Below are 23,699 nucleotides of genomic sequence, written 5' to 3'. Positions count from 1 at the left end.
AAGGATCTATTTTACAGCTCTGTCTCCCCTTTGTCTAAGAAAGGAAAAAGAGAAAAAGAAAGGGGAATAAAATTACACAAAATAAACCGGATACCTTTAAAAGGTGTATCGGAGATTAAATGGCAGAAACTAATATTGTCACAAAACTCAGGACAGACAACAAAATGTGTGTGTGTGTGTGTGTGTGTGTGTGTGTGTGTGTGTGTGTGTGGGGGGGGGGGGGGGGGGGGGGTCTTTTTTCATTTGCATACCGTGATTATGATTCCTGATACATGTGGCATGCACAGTCTATGGTGGCATGTTTAGTTTTGCACTGCAATCTGGCATTTTTTACTCACTTCACTTATTTTTAACCTAAAAGAAAAAAAACGAAAAAAGCTACTGCACTGCAAACATGAATATTACTGCTAATGATCATTGAATATATTCTAAAAACAACAACGGGCCATACATTCCTCTGACATCAGTGTTCAATTTTTCAGTAATTAAAAAACATGCCCTAAGCCACATCACCCTTCTGTCCATTCATCCATCCATTTAATTAATCTCAGATGGATCCCTGAAATAATATCATGTCACAACACAATACAAAATAGGATTGTATATATAGCCTATTACAGCCGGTCCAACTACTGTAAGTGCTTGCACTTTAAATTAGCCAGACTAAGACTTCACATGTTCCTCCATATAATTAAAATGCAGATTTACTTCAAATGGGGGTGATCTTCGAACCACCTGCATATTGCAGAAATCTTAGCAAAATCTAGTAAATGAAATAAAATCAGCTTGGCACTCCTGCATCTTTGATCCGTGCAGGACACAAGCTGCTCTGCGGACCCGTTTGGTTTCCACACAGAGGAGCTTGAGCCTGGGTTTAAGGAAGATTGACGGGAAGTGGTGTCTCGTCTGACCAATCAGCTCATGAGGAGAGCAGCAGCAGGATGGAGCCCGCAGACAGGAGCTGGAGAGGAGGACTCTTTCCAACAGCACCTACTCTGTTTGTAGCTCCGTTAGCTCTGTCATTAAGTTAGTGGACCAGCCTTGTTTTCACAGCCTGCTGGGCTGTCATCTTCACTACGACACAGACGAGTAGAGCAGCCGGCGAAGAAGAAGTAAACGGGGTGGGTGATAGCAGTGGAGATGTGTAATAAGCTGCATTGGACACTAAGCACCTACCTGGCTGCCCGTCTGTCAGCTGACAGCTGTCACAGCACCGAGCTGCTCGGCTAGCTGGCTAGGTGAGCTAACCACCACCACCACCACCGCCGCTGCTGCTGCTGCTGGGTTTTTTCCGGGCTCACAGCCGGGCTAACTTAGTTTAGCCTGCCAGCGCTGCTCCGGGGCTCCACAGAGGAAAGCAGCGACTTCCGCAAAAACCTAAGATTTTAGTAATTCCTCTCGAGTATCTGACTCCGCCTGCTGTTCACACCATGAGTTAGCCCAGCGGCGTCGGGCAGCGGTGTTTGGGATATTTGGAAATCCAGCTACTTAGCTAGCGCTTAGCTTGAAGCTAGCGTTTAGCTGCATTCATTCAATTATTGAAAAGCTGCTAACGCGTTAACAACAACAACACCTCGGTTCAGCCATAGTCTTTGTTAGGATACTGGGGCGTCGTCGGACTTGACCTTGCCGTGGACAACATTAAGGGGGGGAAATGAAGAAATTTTTCGACTCTCGCCGGGAGTTGGTGAGCTCCGGGCCTGGCTCCGGAGCCGGCGGAGGAGGCGCTGGTTCCGGCGGCGGAGGCAGCTTCATCGGACGGGTCTTCACCATCGGACGCTATCAAGTGACCGTGGAGGAAATTGTCGCAGAAGGTGAACTATGTGTCTATGTTGTGTTCATTAAGTTAACCAACCACTTTCACTTAGTTAAACAGTGTGAATTTCACCACATTTCTTTTCTGAGGATGCAGAGTCCAGTAACATAAAACGAGTGGGCCTGTTCTGTTGGACTGTGGCCCTGCAGGAGCAGCAACACTGTCTACCTGTGTGTTACATGTTGATGATGGGATAGGCTGCGGTTGACACAAGACTGTAACATTTACACTATCAGTTGTGATCATAGACCAGCCCAAGCTGCTCTTCTGACGTTCATTCACTTGCTAAGACGAGGTCACTCAGTCACACATTGCTTTTGTGGCCTGAGTTGTGTTGCTTCTGTGTGGTAAACACAAGAGTTGGAAAGAAAAGATTTGTCATTTCCTCGGAATGTCTACTCTGTGCATGACTTTAGTCTTTACCTCAAGGCTGGGAGGAACATGGTATGACTGGATTTTCTACTGTGTTGTGTAAAGGACCAATGACAAGCTGAGTCATCTGTGCTGATAGAGGGAGTGACTAATCTCAAATATAGATACAAGAAGTTTGGGTGAACATTTTGTTGTTTGTGAGATTGTGGGAATTGTTTCCAGAATGTACAGCCATATAAAACACATAAACTCCCAACAAGGTCGGGTTACATACCAAATTTTGTATCATACTGGACCTGGCCTGGACTTTGACATGCTGATCTTGAAAACTGATCAGCTGCAGGGAAATCCAAGTCATTGAGTTCAAGGATGAGGGATATTTTATTGTAAAGTAGGATATAGGTAGTAGAGCAGAACACAGTTTATCAGTCTTTGTGATGGAGGTAACAGGTTACCTCTGGCCATTAGTCTTTGCAATGACAGACTTCCATACTCTGTTAGCTAAGAGCGCCTCTTACTAAAAAATACATGAAAGGAGACTGATTAATTCATCAGCACTATTGATGGCCACCATCTGTGGCCACACCACGGCTTTATGAATGGATTAGACATCGATATATCAGTGGCATGTGTTTCTGTGAGTAAGTAGTGTTGTAGCTTCATTGTCAGCTCTCGAAAAACTTTGGCCTTGATGCAGCTATTTACTTGAGAGAGGCACTATTTCAGTTAGATATAGTTTGGCCTCGTACACAGGATTTTGTGCACAATAAGAAAACAATAATTTCCCCAAGTTTCTTTCTCAAAACACTGGTAGGTGAAATATTTGTCTGGATATCGTATTTTCTTGCTCCAGCAGTGAACTTACTGCTTGCAATCTGACTCTCCAGTGTCACTAGACCTATTTATTCAGATGGTTTTGGTTGTAGCCTTGGCTGTTAGTTTCTGTTAGCTTGCTGCTCCATTTTGAAATGGTATTTTTCCTCTGTCTCCTCCCTTTGTTGAACTCCGGCCCTTAAGCTGTTATAAACACACTTTTCATTATATACAGACAACAGAACTATAATGGCATTAATAGCTTGAAGCCTAGAGATGCCTGCTTGTAATCATGTTTTATTTGAAGTTCATATTAGAGATTTGATTAAAGTTCAATGTCTGGCATTTCTTGTCAAGCAATTGTCTTAGGGCTTTCTTGGACAAAGGTCTGTACTGTCAGCTGTCATGTGTTTACTTTTGTCCGTATAGACCACCACATATGACACATAACATGTTGCATTGTGACAGAAAACGTGTCCCCAAGTCTTTCTCAGACGGCATACCCTTGACCTTCAGCGATTCCCTCATTTGTGAAATAAAATTATTGAGGTTTCTAAGCGAAAACCTCTTTAAAAAAATGATTTGTCCATGCTAACTTTGTCTCCGGTAGGTCTGTGGTGCTAGTATTTCTTGCTGTCATTGCAGTGTCATGTAACCTCACAGAGCATGTTTGTAAACAGCATAGTAGTTGAAGGGACATGTGCTGTGTATAGTCCGAAGCCAAGGTGGCTTAAATTTCATTACACTGATGCCAGATTATGAGTGGACACTGCACCCATTCACTGAGCTTTTCATAGCAGGCCCTAAAGGTGTATTTTTGTGTGCATTTGGCTGAGCATGTATGCATAAGCTAGAGTGGTATAATCCTGACAGTTACGTCAAGCGGCAGCGGCTATTTGTAGCTGGACTTACGGTTGTTTGGTTGCACTGGTCCACCAAGATTGTAGACCAAGTGCTAATCCTTTGCGTTTCTTTCAGGCATCTCCGGTTAGACTGTGTGAGACAACAGGGGTTCAGCTGTCTGAACTCTGACAGATCACACACACACACACATACAAAACCCAGGTCTTGTGTGTTTATTGAGAGTTGGTGTCATTTTCTCAAGGACATTGCTTCCATGTGCCTTAATAACACTAATTACATAGCCAACCTGCCAGTCATTGAACTTCACTGTGGATTTATAGTTTATGACATCAGCATAACTGTGGTGTGTTATCATCCACTGTGACCCAGCTCCACCCTGTCACAGTTGCGGTGGAGCACTGAAACACACACATGATGTCAAAGTGAGAGTATTGTATTTATTGGCCCATTAAGGAAAGCCTGTCAAAAACAATTTAATGTTGCTGACTCCCATTGTCTCTTTGTTCTTCGTTCATTTAGAGCATAGTGATGTAGCCCAGTGCAGCCATAATCAAACGTCAACCAGACCGATCACATGGAGCTGTCCTTGGCTTAGCGATGCCAGCTGGATGAGTCAGCCCAGTGCATGGCATTAACACAAGCTGTGTGAAGAAAAAAAACAAACCGTGAACAGAAGAGCTACAGTAATGACAGGAATCAGACCTTAGACAGATAGATGCAGTTGATATAAAATGTAGAGAGCCAAATCTAAGCCGAGGCTGGTTCATATCTAGAAGTCAATGAAGACACAGTGTAATACATCACCTTTCACCAATTTGTCATACCAATATTTCCCAATGCATATTTTTGCACTAATAATAGAAACATCCATGCATATCTGTTTGACAGATGCATTGTTGTCATTTATCTACGGTATGTGGATGTTGGCAGTTTCAGTTGCTAAATAGACACAAGTATCTTATGGTTTTTCTTACGTGTCAGCATCATTTTGAACAGAGGTGGGATGATGAATTCTCTCACTTCCTGTGTCAGTTTTGTCGACTTTTTCCATCCTTCCCCTGGCACAGCTGCTGACTCACATGGTGATGTTTCAAGCTTCTCTTACCAGATTTCCTGTCAGCCTTGCTCTGCATATATGCATTTCTTTCCTTACCTCATGGCTGGCTGGTAACATGAAATGCATACATATGAATATAGTATTCTTAAGCAGCAGCCAATAACATTAAAGCTTAAGTAAGCCACAGCTGCCTTTAAGAAGTGAATGACCACAGCACAACTAAGGGATATCATTTAAAAAGTTAAACTATGGTATCTCATGTTGCTGTAGGAAACACCCTAATTGACCTGCAATATTTGTTCAGTAGTCTTTTCATTGTAAAGAGATCTTATGAAGAAAACGTATTCTTAATATCACTGTACATCTTAAATGTTATATGTGTGTGTATATAAAATGTGGGTCACAGAATTATTATTATTGCCTAGTTGTGTAGTCTAGGTTTTGGAAATGTATGGGTTCATTCTCTCTTTCTGTGTCTCTTTACTCATTTGCAGGAGGCTTTGCCATAGTTTTTTTGGTGCGGACTCACCAAGGCCTGCGTTGCGCACTAAAAAGGATGTATGTCAACAATGAACATGATCTGCAGATCTGCAAACTTGAGATACAGATTATGGTGAGTAAGATAGTCCAGTAACTGACTGCTGAGTGCAGCAAAAACACACTTCTCTTTAAGACTAATAGGAATGGGTGTCTTATGAGTGTGATGTGTTAATATGTGTGGGCTTAAAGGCATAAGGAAAGGAAAACACAGAAATGCAGGTTTGACCTTTGATTTTCTGAACTTTGTGGTCTGAACTAAAACTTTAAACTTTGAACTCTCATGTACTGTGAGACTTATCTGAATAATGCTCTTTGACCCAGGAATAGTGATGGCAGCAGACAGGAGCTCAAGGGTTGGATTGTAGTTAATGCCCGTGTAACACAAGGAATTACACTGAAAATGTTGTATTGGCACTTTGCCATCTAATCACCATTGCTTGTCTATTTCCCAACTAGAGTCTTTATTGTAAATTAAACTAACCAGTTCCAGCAACCACACCCTGGGTGGCACGACTGTTACTGGATTGTTATCATCATTACTTCCAGGCCTTTGGATAAAAATAGACTGAATAGTTAAAAACACGTATTTTGTGATTAAGCAAACCAAATGTTTTAGGACTGTGAAAACTATCTCTCAGTTGTTTGTTGACTGTTTTGTCATTGTTGCTTTTTCTGTGTTTGTTTACACAGAGGGACCTAGTGGGCAACAAAAACATAGTTGGTTTCCTGGACTCTAGCATAACTGCAGTTGGAGCTGGTGATGTCTGGGAAGTCCTAATCTTAATGGACTTCTGTCGAGGTAAATGTGCCTTCCTGTCTCTTGAATTCAAAGCACCATTATCACCCTCTGCTTCTCGTAGCATACTGTTAAAAAGCAAATGTTTAATGGACAGTTGGTGTGGTCGATAGAACTTCTTTGTCAGTCGATACATAACTGAGTGGTGTTATTAATAGAAAGCTGAAATGTTAACATTCCTGTATAGTTCTTAAGCATTTAGAGAGTAAATTTAACATAGAGACTAACTTATGTGCAGATTTTGGCTGGCCTCTTTCAAAGCAGATGAATAAATGTAAGGTTTTGTTTTTACGCTGAATGTTGTTGACAAAGTTGGCAAATAATTTTAACCACTGCAACAGCCTCCAAACAGGAAGTGGCATAGCTGTTAGTGATCAGGATTGGGTAGTATTTAGGTGGTTGTTCACCACTTTTGCTTGTGCCCTTGTTGACGTTGACCTATTTGTTTTGCGTAGGTGGACAGGTGGTTAACCTAATGAACCAGCGGTTACAAACAGGCTTTACTGAAGCTGAGGTGTTACAGATCTTTTGTGACACATGTGAGGCTCTTGCTCGTCTTCACCAGTGCAAGACTCCAATTATCCATCGAGATCTCAAGGCAAGTTAAATGAATTCCCTGCTACTGCATGAAGCTACTGTACATAACTGACAGCCACACAAATGATTTGTAAGATACAGTAAGACATCAATTGTTGTATTGCTGTACACATTACCTTTCAGTTCTGATAGGTCTCATCTTGTCTTCTTTATATAGGTGGAAAATATTCTTCTACACGACCGGGGGCACTACGTGCTCTGTGACTTTGGAAGTGCCACCAACCACTTCCAAAACCCTCAAACAGAGGGGGTAGCAGTCATAGAGGAGGAAATCAAAAAGTATGTTTTGGTTAATTTTTTTTATTTTATATCCTTTCTCTAACGTAAATCCAGAGGCTCACTGGTCCTCTCTTAACACAGGTATACTACTCTGTCATACCGTGCTCCAGAGATGGTCAACCTCTATGGTGGAAAGGTCATCACAACAAAGGCAGACATCTGGGTGAGAGGGACTGTGTTCATTACTGTACCACATTATGATAAATTCACTATGATAATAACGTCCATTAGCAAGCACTGACATGCTGGATATTGGTTAGAATTTACATGGAATATGTTGGTTTTCTTGTCTGCATAGGCCATGGGCTGTCTACTTTATAAGCTGTGTTACTTCACACTTCCTTTTGGGGAGAGCCAAGTGGCTATCTGTGATGGCAGCTTCACAATCCCAGACAACTCCCGCTACTCCCACGACATGCACTGTCTCATTAGTAAGTAACCCTAGTATTCATCAAATTATACCCACTTTCCTACCAAAATTTGCAACTCAACTTTGTCTATGTATTTTCATGTTTCTTACTCAAAATAAATGTAACCTCTTAGGATACATGCTGGAACCTGACCCAGATAAGAGACCGGACATCTACCAAGTATCCTACTTTGCCTTTAAACTGACTCGACGAGAGTGTCCAGTCCAAAATGTACATGTAAGTGAGCATGGCCATAGGAAGGGTGGGAATTTGAGATGAGAACGTACTTATAGGGTTAATCAATGTTGAATAATTTAGGCCTTGTTATGTTATGTATCTGTATGATGGTGTCAGTTGTCCCCTTGCTTTCCAAAGAAATAGTGTTATCTAGGGCAGGGGTTTACAAAGTGTGAGAGAGTGAGCCCCCCCTCAAAGAACGAATAAACAACCCTGCGACGTCCTCCGGGCGTTTCCTACAATGTTGCTGCGCTGACAATCTTGTTCACAGCAATTCAATCTAATGTCAATATAGACCCAGTCTTTAATGCTGATCATAAATGAATGAAAACGAATAAATTGCCGTTCCCACGCCCCATACAAATAAGACATTGTAACAGTAAAATCGTTCTATATATGACTGGTAGTGATTGACTTAAGACACGTGCCAAGGACATAAGCCCACCTAGGGCTTAAGAGAAGCTATGCTTTCAAGCTGTTGCCAGCAGGCTGCCTTCTATTCTTCATGGCCGTTTCTAATGCATCTACAAAGTAGCTCGCCGCTTGAAAATCTGATTCCGCCAACGTGGAGAATCACTTCACATTCAGCTGCAAAAATCATGCTAGAGTGTAGCAATGGATATTTTCTTCTCACTGATATAAAAATGTTACATGTTTTGTGTGATTGTCTTTGATGAATTGGAAATTGTCGTACTGTTGTAGAATTCGCCCATTCCTGCAAAACTCCCCGAGCCCATCAGAGCCAGTGAAGCAGTGGCCAAAAAGAGTCAAACCAAAGCCAGGTAAGCAGCAAGAAAAGCATTTGAGGGTTATCATTCCTTACTACTCCACCTTTACCCTTACCCATCTCCTCTCCTTCCATCAGGCTTACAGACCCTATTCCTACCATGGAAACCTCAATTGCACCACGACAACGCCCCAAGGCTGGCCAGGCTCAGCCCCAGCCGATATCAGGCATCCTTCCCATCCAGCCAGCTCTCACCCCACGGAAGAGACCCAATGTGGCAGCTGGAGCATCCCAGGCCATAGGTACATGAAGCTCTGTAACATCTCTATGTCAGTCTGAAGACCATTGGTGGTGGATGTGTGCAGTTTTGATAATAGTTATCCTGGTAATAATACATTGATATATGCAAAAGAACATGCTGTATTGGATTTAACGAGCTGCTCAAGAATAGTTTTCCCAGTGGTTCAATTAGTCCTTTCCCTCAAAGCATTTTAATTATCTCTTTATGAGCCTCCTGACAGTTTGACAGGACCATCCCTCTGTGGACAACACACACAGACAGAATACTGTAGGTGGTGGCCTGATGTCACTTTAATTACAGCAGCATACTCCATTGCTGGGCAGTCCTAACTCGTGCACTTGCTGTGTCTATAAATATGTATATAACTCTATTAATGTTAATGTATTGAAATAAAAATAAAAAATTATATAGATACTTGCGTGCACATACACCTGCTTTTACAATATGTTAATAGTTTGAAAACAAGATTGTTTTTTTGCAGATTCCTTGGGTCATCACAAATGTGGTTTAGAATTCAAAACTATTGTCTCTTTTCCAGGGGTTGGTATCAGTGGTCCTCCTCCAGCCACAGCTGCTGCCCAACCTTCTCAACAGGCCACCACTGCACAGGCTGCACCGCAGGCAGCTCAGACAGCCAGCATGCAGCCACAGGCTACGCCACAGCATCACCAGCTCCTCATGAAACATCAGCCAGCCTTCTTAAGTCCACAGAGTAACCAGCAGGTAAGCAACCATCCCAGACAAACAGAATGACTGTTTAGCTGTGTTGTGTGTTTAACTCTCACTCAGGATGTGCTATGTACACATGATGAGACATTTTCAGACAGGCTAATTTTCATAATAAAATCTCTATCAGAGTTTTGAGGCAAATGCTTCTAGGAACAATGTGTGGTTCTAACTTGTGGAATACATGTTCATACATTCATAGCACATATAACTCACGACAAAGTGACAACTTGGTTTGAGGTATGATTTTTAGCAAAATATTTAATAATATATTATATTGTAATTAAATATGTCCATCCACTTTTTAGTAAAGTTATTGTAGCTGAAATGCCCTGTATTTTGATGTCGGTGTAACTGACTATTTATAAACAGGAAGGCATGTGTGGTGGGGCGTCGTTTAGCTCGCTTGGTAGAGCAGGCGCCCCATGTGCAGAGGCTATATAGTCCTCGCTGCAGCCGGCCTAGTATCGAAACCCGACCCCATGTCATTCCCCCTCTCTCTGCCTCCCCATTTCCTGGCTCTCCCTACTACTACACTATCGATTAAAGGCAAAAGCCCCCCAAAAAATATACTTTAAAGAAAGGCACGTGTGGTGCACAGGGACATCGTGATTGCAGGTGTTGAATGTATTTACTTTAATTAGCAGTACAGACACGATTTGGATCATTACTTTGTTCAGCTACTCTTGCTTCAATTCACTATTGTTGTCCATGCAATAACACACACAGTGACAGTGCACTGATGTATTGAGCTGGCAATGAGTCATAATCCAAAACCATTCAAACACGTTCTATGAATTTGTTTGACAAGGCTATCTGTGTAGCTTTTTTGTTTAATGTTTTCCATAAAAGTCTTACATTAACCATGAATGTTCCTGGTTTATGAATTGTGATATTGGTATATTCTGCTAGCCGAACACACAGATGTAGTGTTTTGGATCTTGAAAACCAGTTTATTGTGTGTTTGTGTGCAGCTCCCATCAAATGTCACGTTATCTCATCTCACCCTCCATCCATTTCTCCCACTCTTTGTATTTGTCTGTCTCTCTTTCCTGTTTTTTCAGTACATTTCCATTGTTTGCTGGCTGATGAAAACTTAACACTGAATAGTGTCTATTGAAGTCTGTTATATCTGTCAAAGAGCAATAAAACATGATAAAAAATGTATCTGGACCGAAGTTTGAAATGGAGCCGTTCTCATGATTGGCTCTGTGGTATCCCTGTATAGCATCAGCTGGTAAAGAGTCCCCATCATCAACAACAGCAACAACAAACAGCGTCTCAGGCATCTACCCTGCTGCAGTCCAAAGCTAAACCTGTTCGACCAGTTGTTACTCTGCAACTACAATATCAGCAGCAGCAGCAGCAGCAGCAGCAGCAGCAGCATGTAGTCCATGAAACATCAGCTCCCCATCTCACATCTATTCCTGAGTCTGCAGTCATTGGTCCTGCAGCTGACCCTGAGGTCGTGGTAACATCCTCGCCTGCTGCCGTCCGCTGCTCTTTGGGTTGGGGCTGATTATTAGTCTGTCTCTAACGAATCACACCCAGCTTTCTACTTTTCCTAGCCGGAATAGTCTCAGAATATACATGTGTTGATGTTGTGTTGCCACAGCTGCTTTCTTACACTGATTTCAAAATGCCACTGCATTTTTAAAAAGACACTGCATACATCAAGTTTTAACCAAATGATTCACTCTTCTTCTCTAAACTGCTTTTGTCATACTCCTATGTATTTTCAGGTAACGTTGATCACAAGGCGTATCTGTTTCTGTCCAATCTTTGTAATGGGAATACTTTCTTCCCGATACCAGATTTTTTTTTTTTTAGGTATTTATGATGTATTGCCTTTTTCACATTTTCTTATCCAAGTGATTTTGCTTGTTCTTGGGGCCTTTTTCTTTTTATGCACTAAACAGATTTTCTCTCCATTAAGATCACTTTTCTTCCGATTCTGAACCTTAATCCTCTCATTGCAGACTGCTGGTCGGGGGATTCACAAAGTCGGCTCCCTGACACCACCCTCATCACCAAAGATGGCCCCTAAGAGTGGCCACAGACGCATCCTGAGCGATGTCACTCACAGCGCCGTGTTCGGGGTTCCAGTCAGCAAGTCCACCCAGCTCCTTCAGGCGGCCGCAGCTGAGGCCAGCCTCAACAAGTCCAAGTGAGTAGAATTAACTCCCTTCAGTGATCTGAGGATGAACTGTCCTTTCATGGCACTGAGTGAGAGCTCAGAAGGCCAATAGACAGTCCATTCATATGACAGAACCCCAAAGGAGTATAATCGACCCTTTTACATCTTAGAGAATCCAGCTCGAGAAGAATCACTTAATTCAGCCTTTAAATAACTCTTTTTTTCGCATCAGTAGGCCAGAGCCAACAAGCTGAACACCCATGATCGAATTTCACTTTGCACTCTCACCCCTGTTCATGTTTACACCTCTGTGCGTTTTAGATCAGCCAGCACTACTCCTTCTGGCTCCCCGTGTTCATCCCAGCAAAGTGTGTATCATGCAGGTGATGGCGACGCGCAGACCGCCTTCACTGCGCCCAGCGCTCAGTCCAGCTGGAACCCCTTTGGGGATGATAATTTCTCCAAGCTAACGGCAGAGGAGCTGCTCAACAAAGACTTTGCAAAGTTAGCTGATGGTAAGTTTGACTTGTTTGTAGACTGTGCACTGGAAAATGTATAATCTAAAGATAATTGTTATTTTATTTTGTGTGTCTTTGTACAGCTGCACCAGGGGAGAAGATCACAGGCTCCAGTGAAAACCTCATTCCAGGGCTCAGTGCTTTTCCAGGTAAGGATTTGTTGAATTCCTCTCTGAATGCTTTCCCATTGTTTTACATACCATATAGTCCAGGAGTTTTCTTTTTGATTGGTGCATCAATCATCTTTTTTTACCCTAGTCCAATCTGCTCTCTTCTTCTGATGTTCATACTCTCACATTCCTTCATTTGTTCTCTTCCCAACTTTACTCACTGTGCAATGTTAAGCTGAAAGATCTGCAGCCATCACGAATGCAGGTTCAGCGTTATTGACAGTCCCGGACCCTTTTAATAGCCTTTCGCTCTCTGACACCACAGGTAATTTTCTTGTCACAACATGACAGAGTGCGAGTTGTGCCTTTGATTCTCTCAGGCCTTGGGCTCTTGAACAAATATATTCCTAGAGCTTAGTGTTTTTATTTACTGAGGTAGTTTCCTGGACATCACACTTCCCAGAGAGGGAGTTCATGTGTGCTAGTTTTGTGGCTGGGATTTGTACACGGTCCTATCTTGTTGACATAGCAAGCAGCCTCACAGTGGCTCCTTGTCAGCTTCCATGAATAGCGGCCGTAGCTACAGCTAGATCGAATCTCATTTGCAGATCTGTGCTTTTGCTGTTGCCTGGTAACGTGAAGGACAAATTCTCCTTTGTTAATTGGATTGCCTTACTGCTGGAGGAGCCTGCTTACCAGTGCCGCTAAGAACAGGAGAAAGTTCAGCACGCTGTCTTGTTAAAATGAGGAACCAGTATTTTATGTTCTCCTCAGCTGAGCCTTTACAAGCTCCTTTTTGGAAGTGCATGTTTCTTAGCTGTGTAACCTCTGTTTGTGCAGTTGTTTTAGGCCTAAACTGACTGGATAAAAATGTTGAGGCTGTTGTGTAATCAGGGTGTGGTTAATCTTCTCAACCCAGCCTAAGCTGTCTCTTTGATTCTCTGTGTATCACTCATTCAAATAGGATGTACACAAGTAAACACAGAAGCAGACAGTCCCATAGAGCAGCATTTAGAGAGAGAATATTTGAATATGAGTTTATTTAAAGACTCTAGCATGCTGATTTCAAAGCATTTTTTGTATATCATATGTTCCCTATTGACTTCAATGGGAGAATTAGCTTGGTGACATTTAGGATTTGTAAAAAGCTTTCATCAGTGTTGGCCTCTTTCCTATAGTGAAGGGGGCAAAAGGTCACATCTGCTGTGCCATGTTCTGAGCCAACACATTCCTTGTCCCCCCACCCCATTCTGACCCTTTGTAAGAGTAAGTAAGAGTTGCCATGAAAAGTCAGTCATTTTTGTTCCATGCATGGATTGTATTTCATCTTTAATCAAATTAATAATTAATGGACTAATTTACAGCCTCAGTCTTTGCCTGTGACAAATATTATCTCACACAAGGAAAAGTCTACAGAGTTGGCCTCTGCTCATTCGTCTGCACTGGTGCAAAAATGAGTTGAGAGGGTTGGCATGTGGTCAGAGTCTAGTGCAGCTGGACAGTCTATGCTCGGTAATTGCTGTGGCTTGTTTATGCAATTAAATGTTTGCTGTTGAAGTTGGTCATTTAAGAGCGTGGGGGGGGGGGGGAAACCTTTGTTCCTCCAGCATTGCTTCGGCTGTTGAATCAGGGGATTTCACTCCACTAACTCATCTTGAAGTGTACGGGTGTGGTGTGCAGTGCTAAGTAAACTAACACAGCGTTTAGTAATTTCATCATGAAAGTACAGTTTTATCAACCTGCAAGCACGGAGATTTTTGAGTCATGGGAATGTGAAATTGTCTAAAAATGTTGGCATTTTGGTCGTCATGTCAAGCTACCCTTCTCAATATGATATTTTCCCACATTGCTGTCGTTTCATATTTCTAGTTTTTCATTTGGATGCTAAATCCTCCCTTGGTGACTTTCTCTATCTCTTGCCATCTGTCCATTACCTCTGTCCGTCTTCTCTCTCTGGCCTGCTCACAGAGAAGCTGATTGAGGGACTGAAGTCCCCTGAAACTTCTCTGCTGCTCCCCGACCTCTTAACCCTGGCTGACCCCTTCAGTAACTCTGCAGAGCGCTCCACCAATGGTACCAGCTCTGTTCTTGTCCCCTGCCTTGCTCTAAAATTTGGCGTCTGCTCTGCATGCATCCTCTTCTTCTTCTCTTTCAGTCACATGGTCAAATTAAGTCAAAAAGCCCCCCCACCACCTTTACCCCGAGTAGGACAATCTATTTTCCCTTTACATTACTAATACTTTCTCTATCTTGCTGTTTTCTTTCCACTTGATTTGTCCATGTAGCAATGGCACAGGTGTGCGTGGATTCACTTATTCCTGGTTTGGAAGCCCCCCAGGCCCAGCGACACTCAGCCCAGCCTGAGCTCATCCCCACCAGCATGCCAGGTTAGCAGCTTGGACCACATCCTAGGAAATCTTAGAGCCCTTCTTTGAAGCATTTCCACCAAAGAAAAATTATCTCCGGTTGTGGTCCTGTTCCCCTTGTTAGTCGTTGATGTCATCTTGACCCAATGTTCATATTGAGAATTCTTTACAACTGCAGTCGTTTTATATTTTGCTGTGGAAAACATAAACTACTTTTTTTGTAAGAAAATACAACAATAGCTGCCAAGTTCAGTGACTGTGGCAGTTGCTTTAGTGATGTGAGGCTCTCTGTCTCAGTGAGAACATTGACCAGATTTCTTATTCTTTTGTAATGATCAATATTAGATAAATAACATGCAGGTTTTGGACTTATACAGTATATATGACATATTTTCTACAGGACTTGCACCACAACTTTCTTTGATGCTGATCATTAAATGCTTTCAGCGCTATAACAACAAACTGTCTTACTAACAAAATGCATTAGCCTCCGCTCCTTCAGCTAATAATCTTATTTTTACTGTGACCCCTTGTCCCTCTGGCTTTGCTTCATCCTGTCATGCTGTCGCAGACTCTCTCACTGGGGAGGACTCTCTGCTGGGTTGCGATCTGTTATCTCGTACTTCTCCTCATGGAAATCAGTCTGTTTCTGCTCTGCCCTCCTCCTACTCCTCTGCTCCTCCTGGCTCCGGCTCTGGATCCTGTCTGGAGGAGCTGCCGCCCGGTCAGTCTGCCTCTGGTAAGAACTCCCCCCCTTGCAGCACCCCTCAGTTATAGACTCATGTCTGCCAGGGGTCTTGGCCCACGAAACCATCGCAGACCACAGAGCATTTCCATAAAGGGAGGGCCTGTTCAAACAGACAAATAAAAACTTACACATGTGATAAAGACATTGAGTTAGACACATTAAGTGCCAGCTTCAGCAGACCCTTGACTCATTTGTAGAAGAGCCAAAATCCACCTACAACGCATGGCTTTTAAATACTGTGACTGCCCTGGCTCCATCTATTTTTAATCTACTTGCATCCTCCTTTCTTTTGGCTCTTTTCTTTGGCTGAGTTAACTTCTTTCCCCCCTCCATCATTCCTCCACTTCCTCTTCCTCCACCGCAGACTCTGCTTTCCTCATGTCGTGTGGGGAGAAGGGCAATGACGACGAGTTTGACCCTATTCCTGTGCTCATCTCCAAAAACTCAAATCAAGGTAAGGTTAACAGAATCCCGAGATGAGCACTCACAACCCCCCCCCCCCACCGGACCCCAGACCGAGCCACAAAGATGAATGACTTAGCCCCTAGTCCAGTTCAGTTGTAGTAGCTCAGTCCTGTGGCTGCTGATGCGAGAAGCCTTGTATGGGTGTGCTTGCCACATTAAGGCTTCTTATCCCATCAAGCACTCACATTAGTCACATTTCGCTCCTTTGTGTCTAATATTATACTCCCAGTGCTGCTCCGCCTTGCAGGTGTGTGGCTCCTTGTAGTTAATCCTGAAATGTTAGAATTGCATTCCCTTACTCTCCCCCTGTAATGATGCAGCTGTATAAAATAATCCCAGCTCACTCTCTGCCTGTTTCTCTTTCTCTTTCTGCCCCTGTTTATGCATCTCCCTGCTCTGCCATCATTTCCCCTTCATCCTCCTCAACTCCTCGTTTTTTAATTTCTTCATAACAACCTCTGTTAACATTACTCATTCTTTTGCTTGTCTTTCACAATCTCCCTCGACTCTTCCATGTCCATCTCTATCTCTCTCTCCCTCCCCCTCTCTCTCTCTGTTTCTGGCACGTTTCAGGTGGTCACTCGCGCAGCAACAGTGGCAGTTCAGAGTCCAGCATCCCCAACTTGGCCCGCTCCCTTCTGCTGGTGGATCAGCTCATCGACCTCTAGAGGGGGTGGGAGAGGTCGAAGGGGCAGTGTGCAATCCTAACAAAGGGGAGAGGGAGGTGGGGGGATAGAGATGGGGAGGCAGAGGCACCTAATGTAGCACCTTATGAAGTGAAACAGAGGAGCCAGCATAGATTGGTTCAGTGGAACCTCTCTCTTTATGTGCCTCAGTGGCCTCAACTCCATCTCTAGTTGCCTGATTAGCTGGTTTCATATATCTCTGCTGGCTGTTGACATTGCCACGCTGATATATATATACATATATATATACTGTATATGTATATATACGGTGTATATATATAATTTAAAAAAATCTTCTCATTAATGCCTGAGCATATCGTCTGCTTCTGTCCCACCTACACCATGGTTTTCCTCATGCTTTCCTCATACTCGCATTAATATCCCTCATTTGAGTGCACTGCCATGGTGATCAACTGTCATCGTATGCATATGTTAAAACGCTTGATCACAGCTGCATCGCGCTCACTTTGTGTGCTTGTTCAGGGCTGAAGCTTTATTTGAAGAAGCCACCTTCGGGCATGCTCATTTGTGTCAGGGGTCTGAGTGCAGAGTGAGGAGTGAACATGCTGTAGACATTCTGGAGAAATCAATGCACTTTCCTGTAAAAGCTTTGAACTAAACTCTTGACCAAACAAAGAAGCACCCTGGGTGAACCACTGAGAGCTGTTTGTACTGACTGAAACAGTTTGGGAAGAACATTGTCAGCTTTTAGCAGTCTTTCCAGATTTCTGCAACTGCTGTGGTTTACTGTTGGTGATGAGAATTAGGCTGCATCTTTCCAACATCTTGTGTGGATATGATCGCAGTGCACATATACAGTCTGCACCATGTTAGGAAATCGGTTTGATTCAGTGCTACTTTTCTCATATACTATACACAGTAACCAGGTTTTGAACTGCTAACTTAGTACATGTATTGAGCTTCATAGGCGCCAGCATAACTGTATATTGTCACTTCTCTAGGTGTTGAACAGGGTATTATTTCTCCCAATTAACACCTATGAATCTGTCATTCCTGATGATGTCTTGAAATCCTGAAAGTCAGTGTTAAGATTGCTGATTAATTTGGCTCTGTTGCCACAGCAGGATGCTTTCACCGTCAGATGTATATATAACATAGGACGAACACCAACGGTGTGTGTGCATTTTATAATTACTTCTTTTTATGTGCTGAGTCATGACTTCGCCATCATATATTTGACCCATGGTTAAAATATGTGCAGCAGAAATAAAAGGGAATGAAATGATTCCATGCCAAAGCTAATGGAAAGATTTTATTATTATGCTATATTTGCCATGTGTTGGTGTGCTCTCAGGATCAGTAGAGACGAGCAGATGTTGAGCAGCGAAGCAGCGATACAGGGAGGGAGGTAAAGTGTAGATTCCAGTGAGTTGTTTTGTTTTGTGTTTTTGGGCTAAGATGTGAGCTTTACATGGAACTCTCCCTCTCCCATTGATGTCCTCTCTGTCTTGTTGGACCAGTCTGTGAGGTTACTCTGTGACATTCATTTTAGCAAGGGGAGATATTCAGAAAGATCCATTGTATGTACATAAAATCACTTTTCAGTTTGTTTGTTTTTTTGTCATTTTTGCTCATGTCAAAACTGGTAAAAGTAGATTTTTTTTTTAGTGTGTAATATTTAAAAGCATTTCATCTATCATGGTATGAAAAAATGTGATTATTATTGATAGTGCTTTAGAATGAATGTATGAACTATGTACCATTATAAAATATGTAGAATTTATAAGGATATACAGTATAGATTAAAAATGTGTGTATGAAGCTGTATTTAAGAGTGCACAGATATTGACCCTGTCTCCAAAGTCCCTCTGTCTTATCTCTCCATTCACAGTCAAGCATTCAGCCAGTGCTTTTGGTTTAGTCGTTTTCACTGATACATGAAACAAAGTGCTTATGACTTACCTGACTGGGTAGTTTTTTTGTTTTTTTTTTAAACTCACAACGTCCTCACATCATACAAAACTGGGATATACTTCATCCAAGTTCCAACACACAATAGAACAGAGCTGATGACGGAGTTTCCTTCCTGATATCTCTGTAGCGCCTTTCACCTCTTTCAGGTGAGACAAAGACAAACTTGTTTGGTTTGGTTAAACACTTTGTGTGATCACAATAACAACATGGCCAATCTCAAATCCCAGCAAGTGTTAACTTTTATTCTAGATTGTCTCAAGCCAAGGACAGTCCATTGCATAGGTTCAATATTCTTCTAAAGGTCCATATCACCTTATATACACCACACACCTACGTATTATGCTAACAGACAGTGGTATATTTCCTCTAATATGCCATCTAGTATATATATGCATGATCTCTGGCCTGTGGGACATTGTGAAGGATAGCCACAGTTGAGCTACCATAGGCAGACACAACTGTACTTTTATTATTTCCCTCCATCTCTCTTACTCATTTAAGTCATTTGCATTTGTGTGGATAATCTATGCAATCCTACAATGATGCTTCATGGTCTTTACACACACTACAGTGCTGTATCCTGTAGAGTTCTTGCCTTGGCCGTAGAGTTTTACTTGTGTTGCTGTGTGAAACTGATGTAATTACTGTGCTGGTTGGGTTGAAATGGTGACAGGCATAATGACTTTGTTTATATCAAAATGTTTGACTTGAATTGGCAGCAGACATCTGTATGGCAGAGTGGGATCATTGTGGAGTGTGTACTTCTATTTTTATGAATTAAGGTCCAAAAAGAGAGAGACACTGAATAAAAAGCGTTAATGTGAAAATAAATTAAATCTTTTTGGGTCACATTATTTGATTTTCACTTATAAGATCAAAGGAGCCAACAGACTATTGCCACTGAACGGATGTTTTTTCTCTCTGGAAACCAAATTAGATTGCAGACACTTTATAGTGTCTTCTAACACTTTCCTGCTGAATATTAAATAATGATGCAGTGTGTGCTTTGCATCTTAGAAAGGGAGCAGTCAGTTTTTTCTAGGTTTTCTCATCACCCCTCATATCATAGTTCTATATTTCAGGGATGTCGGGAGACTCGTAGTATTTTTTTTATATACATCATTGTTCTGTTGTGATTAAATCCCAGAAACTTTGCTTCAATAGTGTTCCTGCTTGTTAGGTTGTACCACTTCGAGACAGACTGAGTTATATTGTAAAGAGCTGTAGCTGTTATTTCACATGATCACGTGGGAAAGTCTCACTAATAGTTGCTGTGCTTGGTGGTTTAGTTCTGACCAGTGAGAGGATTTCTAGGTGATTTCTCAGTTTGATTAACTAATTAATATTGGCAATGGTGCTGTGGACGATTTAAAAACAAACGAGCGATGAGGGGAAATGACCCGAAACTGTAAATGAAAACTGATGTTTTCCTTTAATGGCTGCAACTAACATCTTCTCAAGAGCTGCACGTAACAGCTGCTGTCAACGCTGCTGAGGTAAGACTGATATGTCTCTGCTCATCTGTGCAAACCTGTCTGTCCCTAACCACCTCTCCCTTTGCTATGAAGGCTCTTTAGTCCTTGTTTCCACAGACCTACTGACCCCCTCTGAGCCCCCACCCACCCACCCACCATCAATCCCATCTAAAGCAAACTACCACCCTAACACCAGGCACTGTTTCTGAATGTTGAGGATACTGAACAGCTGTGCTGAAACCAATTTGTGGAAACAAGGTTATTTGATGTTGTAATCGTAGAGCTGGTAGTCTTGTTTGTGTTGTGACTTGTTCATACTAGAATGTGTCTGTATCGTCGGAGTCTCGTGCTGGTTCCTCACTCTCGGGTAGTTGTCACTGATCAGTGGTTCACAGATTCTGGAGACGATCCATTGGTCTCACAGTATGTTCTTGTGTGTGGATGAGATGTGATGGCCTGTTGGGTAAACAGGCAGTTGTACCTCAGGTGTGAAAAGTTGTTATAACTTTGAAATGTTTGTACCATCTTAACATCTTTATTCACCTTTTGATACCTCTTTCTCTTATCTTTGCTTTCTCACGCAGATCTGCAAGGGGAGAGCAATGGCTACTCTGTGCTCGGGGAAGGGCAAGAAGCTGAACCTCCAGAAGGAGATACCCAAATAAATGAGGGCTGTGTGCACTCCAGCGACGAAGAAGAAGAAGAGGAGGAGGAGGAGGAGGAGGAGGAGGAGGAAGAGGAGGAGGAGAAAGAAGTCCATAAGGAGGAGCAGCAGGACGAGGGAGCCATTGAGAGTCACGTAGCAGCCCATGACTGCAGCGGCTCCAGACCTCTACTGATGGAGTCTGAGGATGAAGAGGAACAAGGACCTCAGTTAGCTCTCCACTCATCTCAGCACTCCAGCACAGTCCCAACACAACCGTCGACTACCTTCCAGCAACCCACTCCAAGCACCTTTGCCCAGAACCATTCCCAGCATGTACCCGAGCCGGCGAAGGGGACAGAAGTTGCCGCAGATGTCTTCGCCAAAGCCCCCTTCCGGATCGTGCAAGAGGACGTGGCCGACGTGTTTGCGAATGCGCCGTTTCCTCGTGCCACCCCTGCACCTCCGCAGCAGTTTGATGTATTCTCTCAGGCTCCCTTCGGAAGAAGAAAGGAGGCTGCGGGAGCTCAGCCCAAGACCTCGTACCCTCATGGAGCTGGAGTTCAAGCTGTGACCCCCGATCAAGGTGCGTTGGGACAAGTTCCGCCTCAACCGTTCCGCCCTCAAGCCCTGGCCAAATACTCCCGACACTTTGAGGGACCTGTGCCCCAGCAGCAAGTAGCAGCTCACAGAGTAGTGTCCAACGTGAGCAGGCAAGCCGCTGTGGCATCAGTCCCTGTCGGACCTCTCCACTCATGGACGTCAGAGGTGAGCTCTGTAGATCCCTTCGTCTCTGCGCCGTTTCACCTCAAGACTCCACAAGAAAAGCCCTGAACGCACACGCAGAGGTCAGGGCGGTGGGCATCAGCGCTGCTGAATTATGCAAATTACAACAGGCATACTGCATGCTGTCACCAGCGCTGCAGCTGGACTGCAGGCCTGCATGGATCCCATTCTCAGCTGGCTCCGATTAGATCTGATAGTGCAAGGTCATCTTAACACTTGAATGCTCCATCAGAGCAAGAAAACTGACATCCTTCTCAGACTCCTTGTCACTTTTTATTTTTCCAGCCACACTCATCGACCTTTTTTGAATTATCCTTAATCCTTTTGGTACGTACATCTACACATAGACAATATGGTGGTCAAGCAATTGATTGTTTTCTTGCCTACCTCAGTTACTTTTTCTGTCAGCGGTAACATACCATAACGGTCGGGGAGTTTGTCTGAGGCTTTGGCAGTTTTATTTCCTGTATATTTGAGACTATGATCTGATATCGCCTCATCCCTCCATTGTATTAGTTCATAACTTCACAGAAGCATGAAAGAGGAAAAGACACAATAGAGCGGGTAAAATATCCGCAGCTTCTGAAAACGGTGGTGAGTTTTGGGACAAGATAATTCAGAAGAACTCATTTGCAGTTGCATCAAACATGAAATTTGTAAATGGTCTTACAACTGTGCCCTCAAAGTCAGATGCTGGATAATGATGCATAGATATTTCAAAGATGATAAGAAATGTTTTTTTCCTCACTCAGTCCAAAATGTGTGTATTTTTTGTCATGTGTATTAATTTTGTGGTCACTGTCCTGTCCAATGAAAATGGAATATCAATGTTTGCTCCATGTAATGTACGAACCTTATATAAATGTTAGGCATAGAAAATTCCTAATAGTAGTTCTTATGTTATATAAATGTATCAGCTTCACTTTAATTAGGTTCTCCTTACTTCATGAGATGATCTTGCTGAAGCCTTACACTCTTACAGTACTTCCCTCCCATTACAAACATGCATAAATCACTTTTGCCTTTTGTGCCCTCCTAAAAAAAACTGCTGCATTCACATCATTTTTATTGCACTTGCATTCAGCACCAAATACTTGTGTACAATCATGTACAACTTCCTTTTGCTGTCTGCTCTGCAGCATGCATATGCACCAAGATTTTCATTCAGCTTTTAAATTAAATGCATCTCTATCATAGACGTCTCTATAACCTTCAAATGTGTGATAACTGTGACTCACACTTAGATACAACTGAAGTGAAAACAATGCTTTCCTGCAGTCACACAACTATCTACAGCACTTATGCTTCGCAGTTCCAGTCAGGGATTGTAATAATAGTAGATTGTAAGTGAAATCTTGAATGGTGACTGAATGATGACATTCCTTTTGAATTTATTTCCATCACCATTTGGGGATTTTTTTTTTTTTTTTTTTTTTTGTCTTTGTGCTTTGTCAAATCATGGAACACTTTTTGGTTCCCACCAAGGCACTTTTTTAAGAAAGGGGATCCAGCCTGTTTCAACCCAAAGTTTAAATCATGTATTCCTCTGTTGCTATGTAAAATCCTGTATTCTTTTCTTTTTGAAGTGTACAATCTTTTTTATAAATGCTCACTTTTTCTCAACCAACGTGTGTACATGAAGGTTGCACATAGTCACTGACACAGAGTCAGGGTTCTCTAAGAAATGGGGTTTGATTGTGACACAGCTGTAAAGTTTATTTTGTGTTGCATAGGACATCTCTGGAGGATTCAACAGCTGACGATACTGTTGGATGCAAAAGGACAAAAAGCACTCGAAACACTTGTTATGCTGCACAGCCTGCCTTTGAAAACCATGTTGTATGTCATAAACAAAATATTAAATGAATGTAAATCAAATTTTGCAGTTATTCATCATGACTGAAACATTGTAAATTAAACTATTCATTACTCCAGTACAACACCTTAATACACTTCAGAGACAGTTGCACTACATTGAACACTACAGTCAAAGGATCCAGAAGCAGGAAAGCCGGGGTCTGGTATTGTAATCCTCCCTAGTTGTAGAGGGGAGATGTGCAGAAGAACATCAAATTAGTTGAGTGTATCTACAGTGGAGTTATATACTGTGATGGCCCTGAACAAGGGTCCAGTCATCAGTGGTGCCATAGCTGCTCTGTATAGTCTCAAATCCAGTAGTCAACTGGGTTTGTTGTAATTAAATCACAACAGTAGACTACATGCAGCAATAAGAAGGTAAGACAGCAATATCATATTTATGTGGCATTCTGGGGAATGAGAGGATTGACAGGGGAG

At 42.6% G+C, this 23,699-nt stretch overlaps 1 protein-coding gene across 5 annotated transcripts; it reads left to right on the top strand.

The window, feature by feature from the left end:
- Positions 1 to 996: 996 nt before the first annotated feature.
- On the top strand, positions 997 to 23,232 carry aak1a (AP2 associated kinase 1a). 5 transcript variants are annotated; one of them, XM_083978276.1, is made up of 19 exons: positions 997 to 1,814; positions 5,417 to 5,535; positions 6,153 to 6,261; positions 6,714 to 6,856; positions 7,013 to 7,134; positions 7,216 to 7,297; positions 7,433 to 7,565; positions 7,678 to 7,781; positions 8,484 to 8,563; positions 8,647 to 8,810; positions 9,348 to 9,532; positions 10,764 to 11,000; positions 11,515 to 11,702; positions 11,994 to 12,187; positions 12,274 to 12,339; positions 14,586 to 14,687; positions 15,238 to 15,405; positions 15,779 to 15,868; positions 20,560 to 23,232. In XM_083978276.1, exons 1-19 carry the CDS (start codon positions 1,655 to 1,657, stop codon positions 21,450 to 21,452), a joined length of 3,339 nt encoding a protein of 1,112 aa, XP_083834402.1. In that variant the 5' UTR covers positions 997 to 1,654; the 3' UTR covers positions 21,453 to 23,232. The 5 variants fall into 5 exon arrangements, with proteins under 5 accessions (XP_083834402.1, XP_083834405.1, XP_083834404.1 ...); XM_083978279.1 differs by lacking the exon at positions 10,764 to 11,000; XM_083978278.1 differs by lacking the exon at positions 14,586 to 14,687.
- Positions 23,233 to 23,699: the final 467 nt, after the last annotated feature.

This window comes from Trachurus trachurus (genome assembly GCF_905171665.1).
Source record: "Trachurus trachurus genome assembly, chromosome: 9".
In the NCBI taxonomy this organism is placed as follows: domain Eukaryota; kingdom Metazoa; phylum Chordata; class Actinopteri; order Carangiformes; family Carangidae; genus Trachurus; species Trachurus trachurus.
The sequence above is the reverse complement of the archived record's forward strand: the minus strand, read 5'-3'. Positions and strand labels throughout refer to the sequence as shown.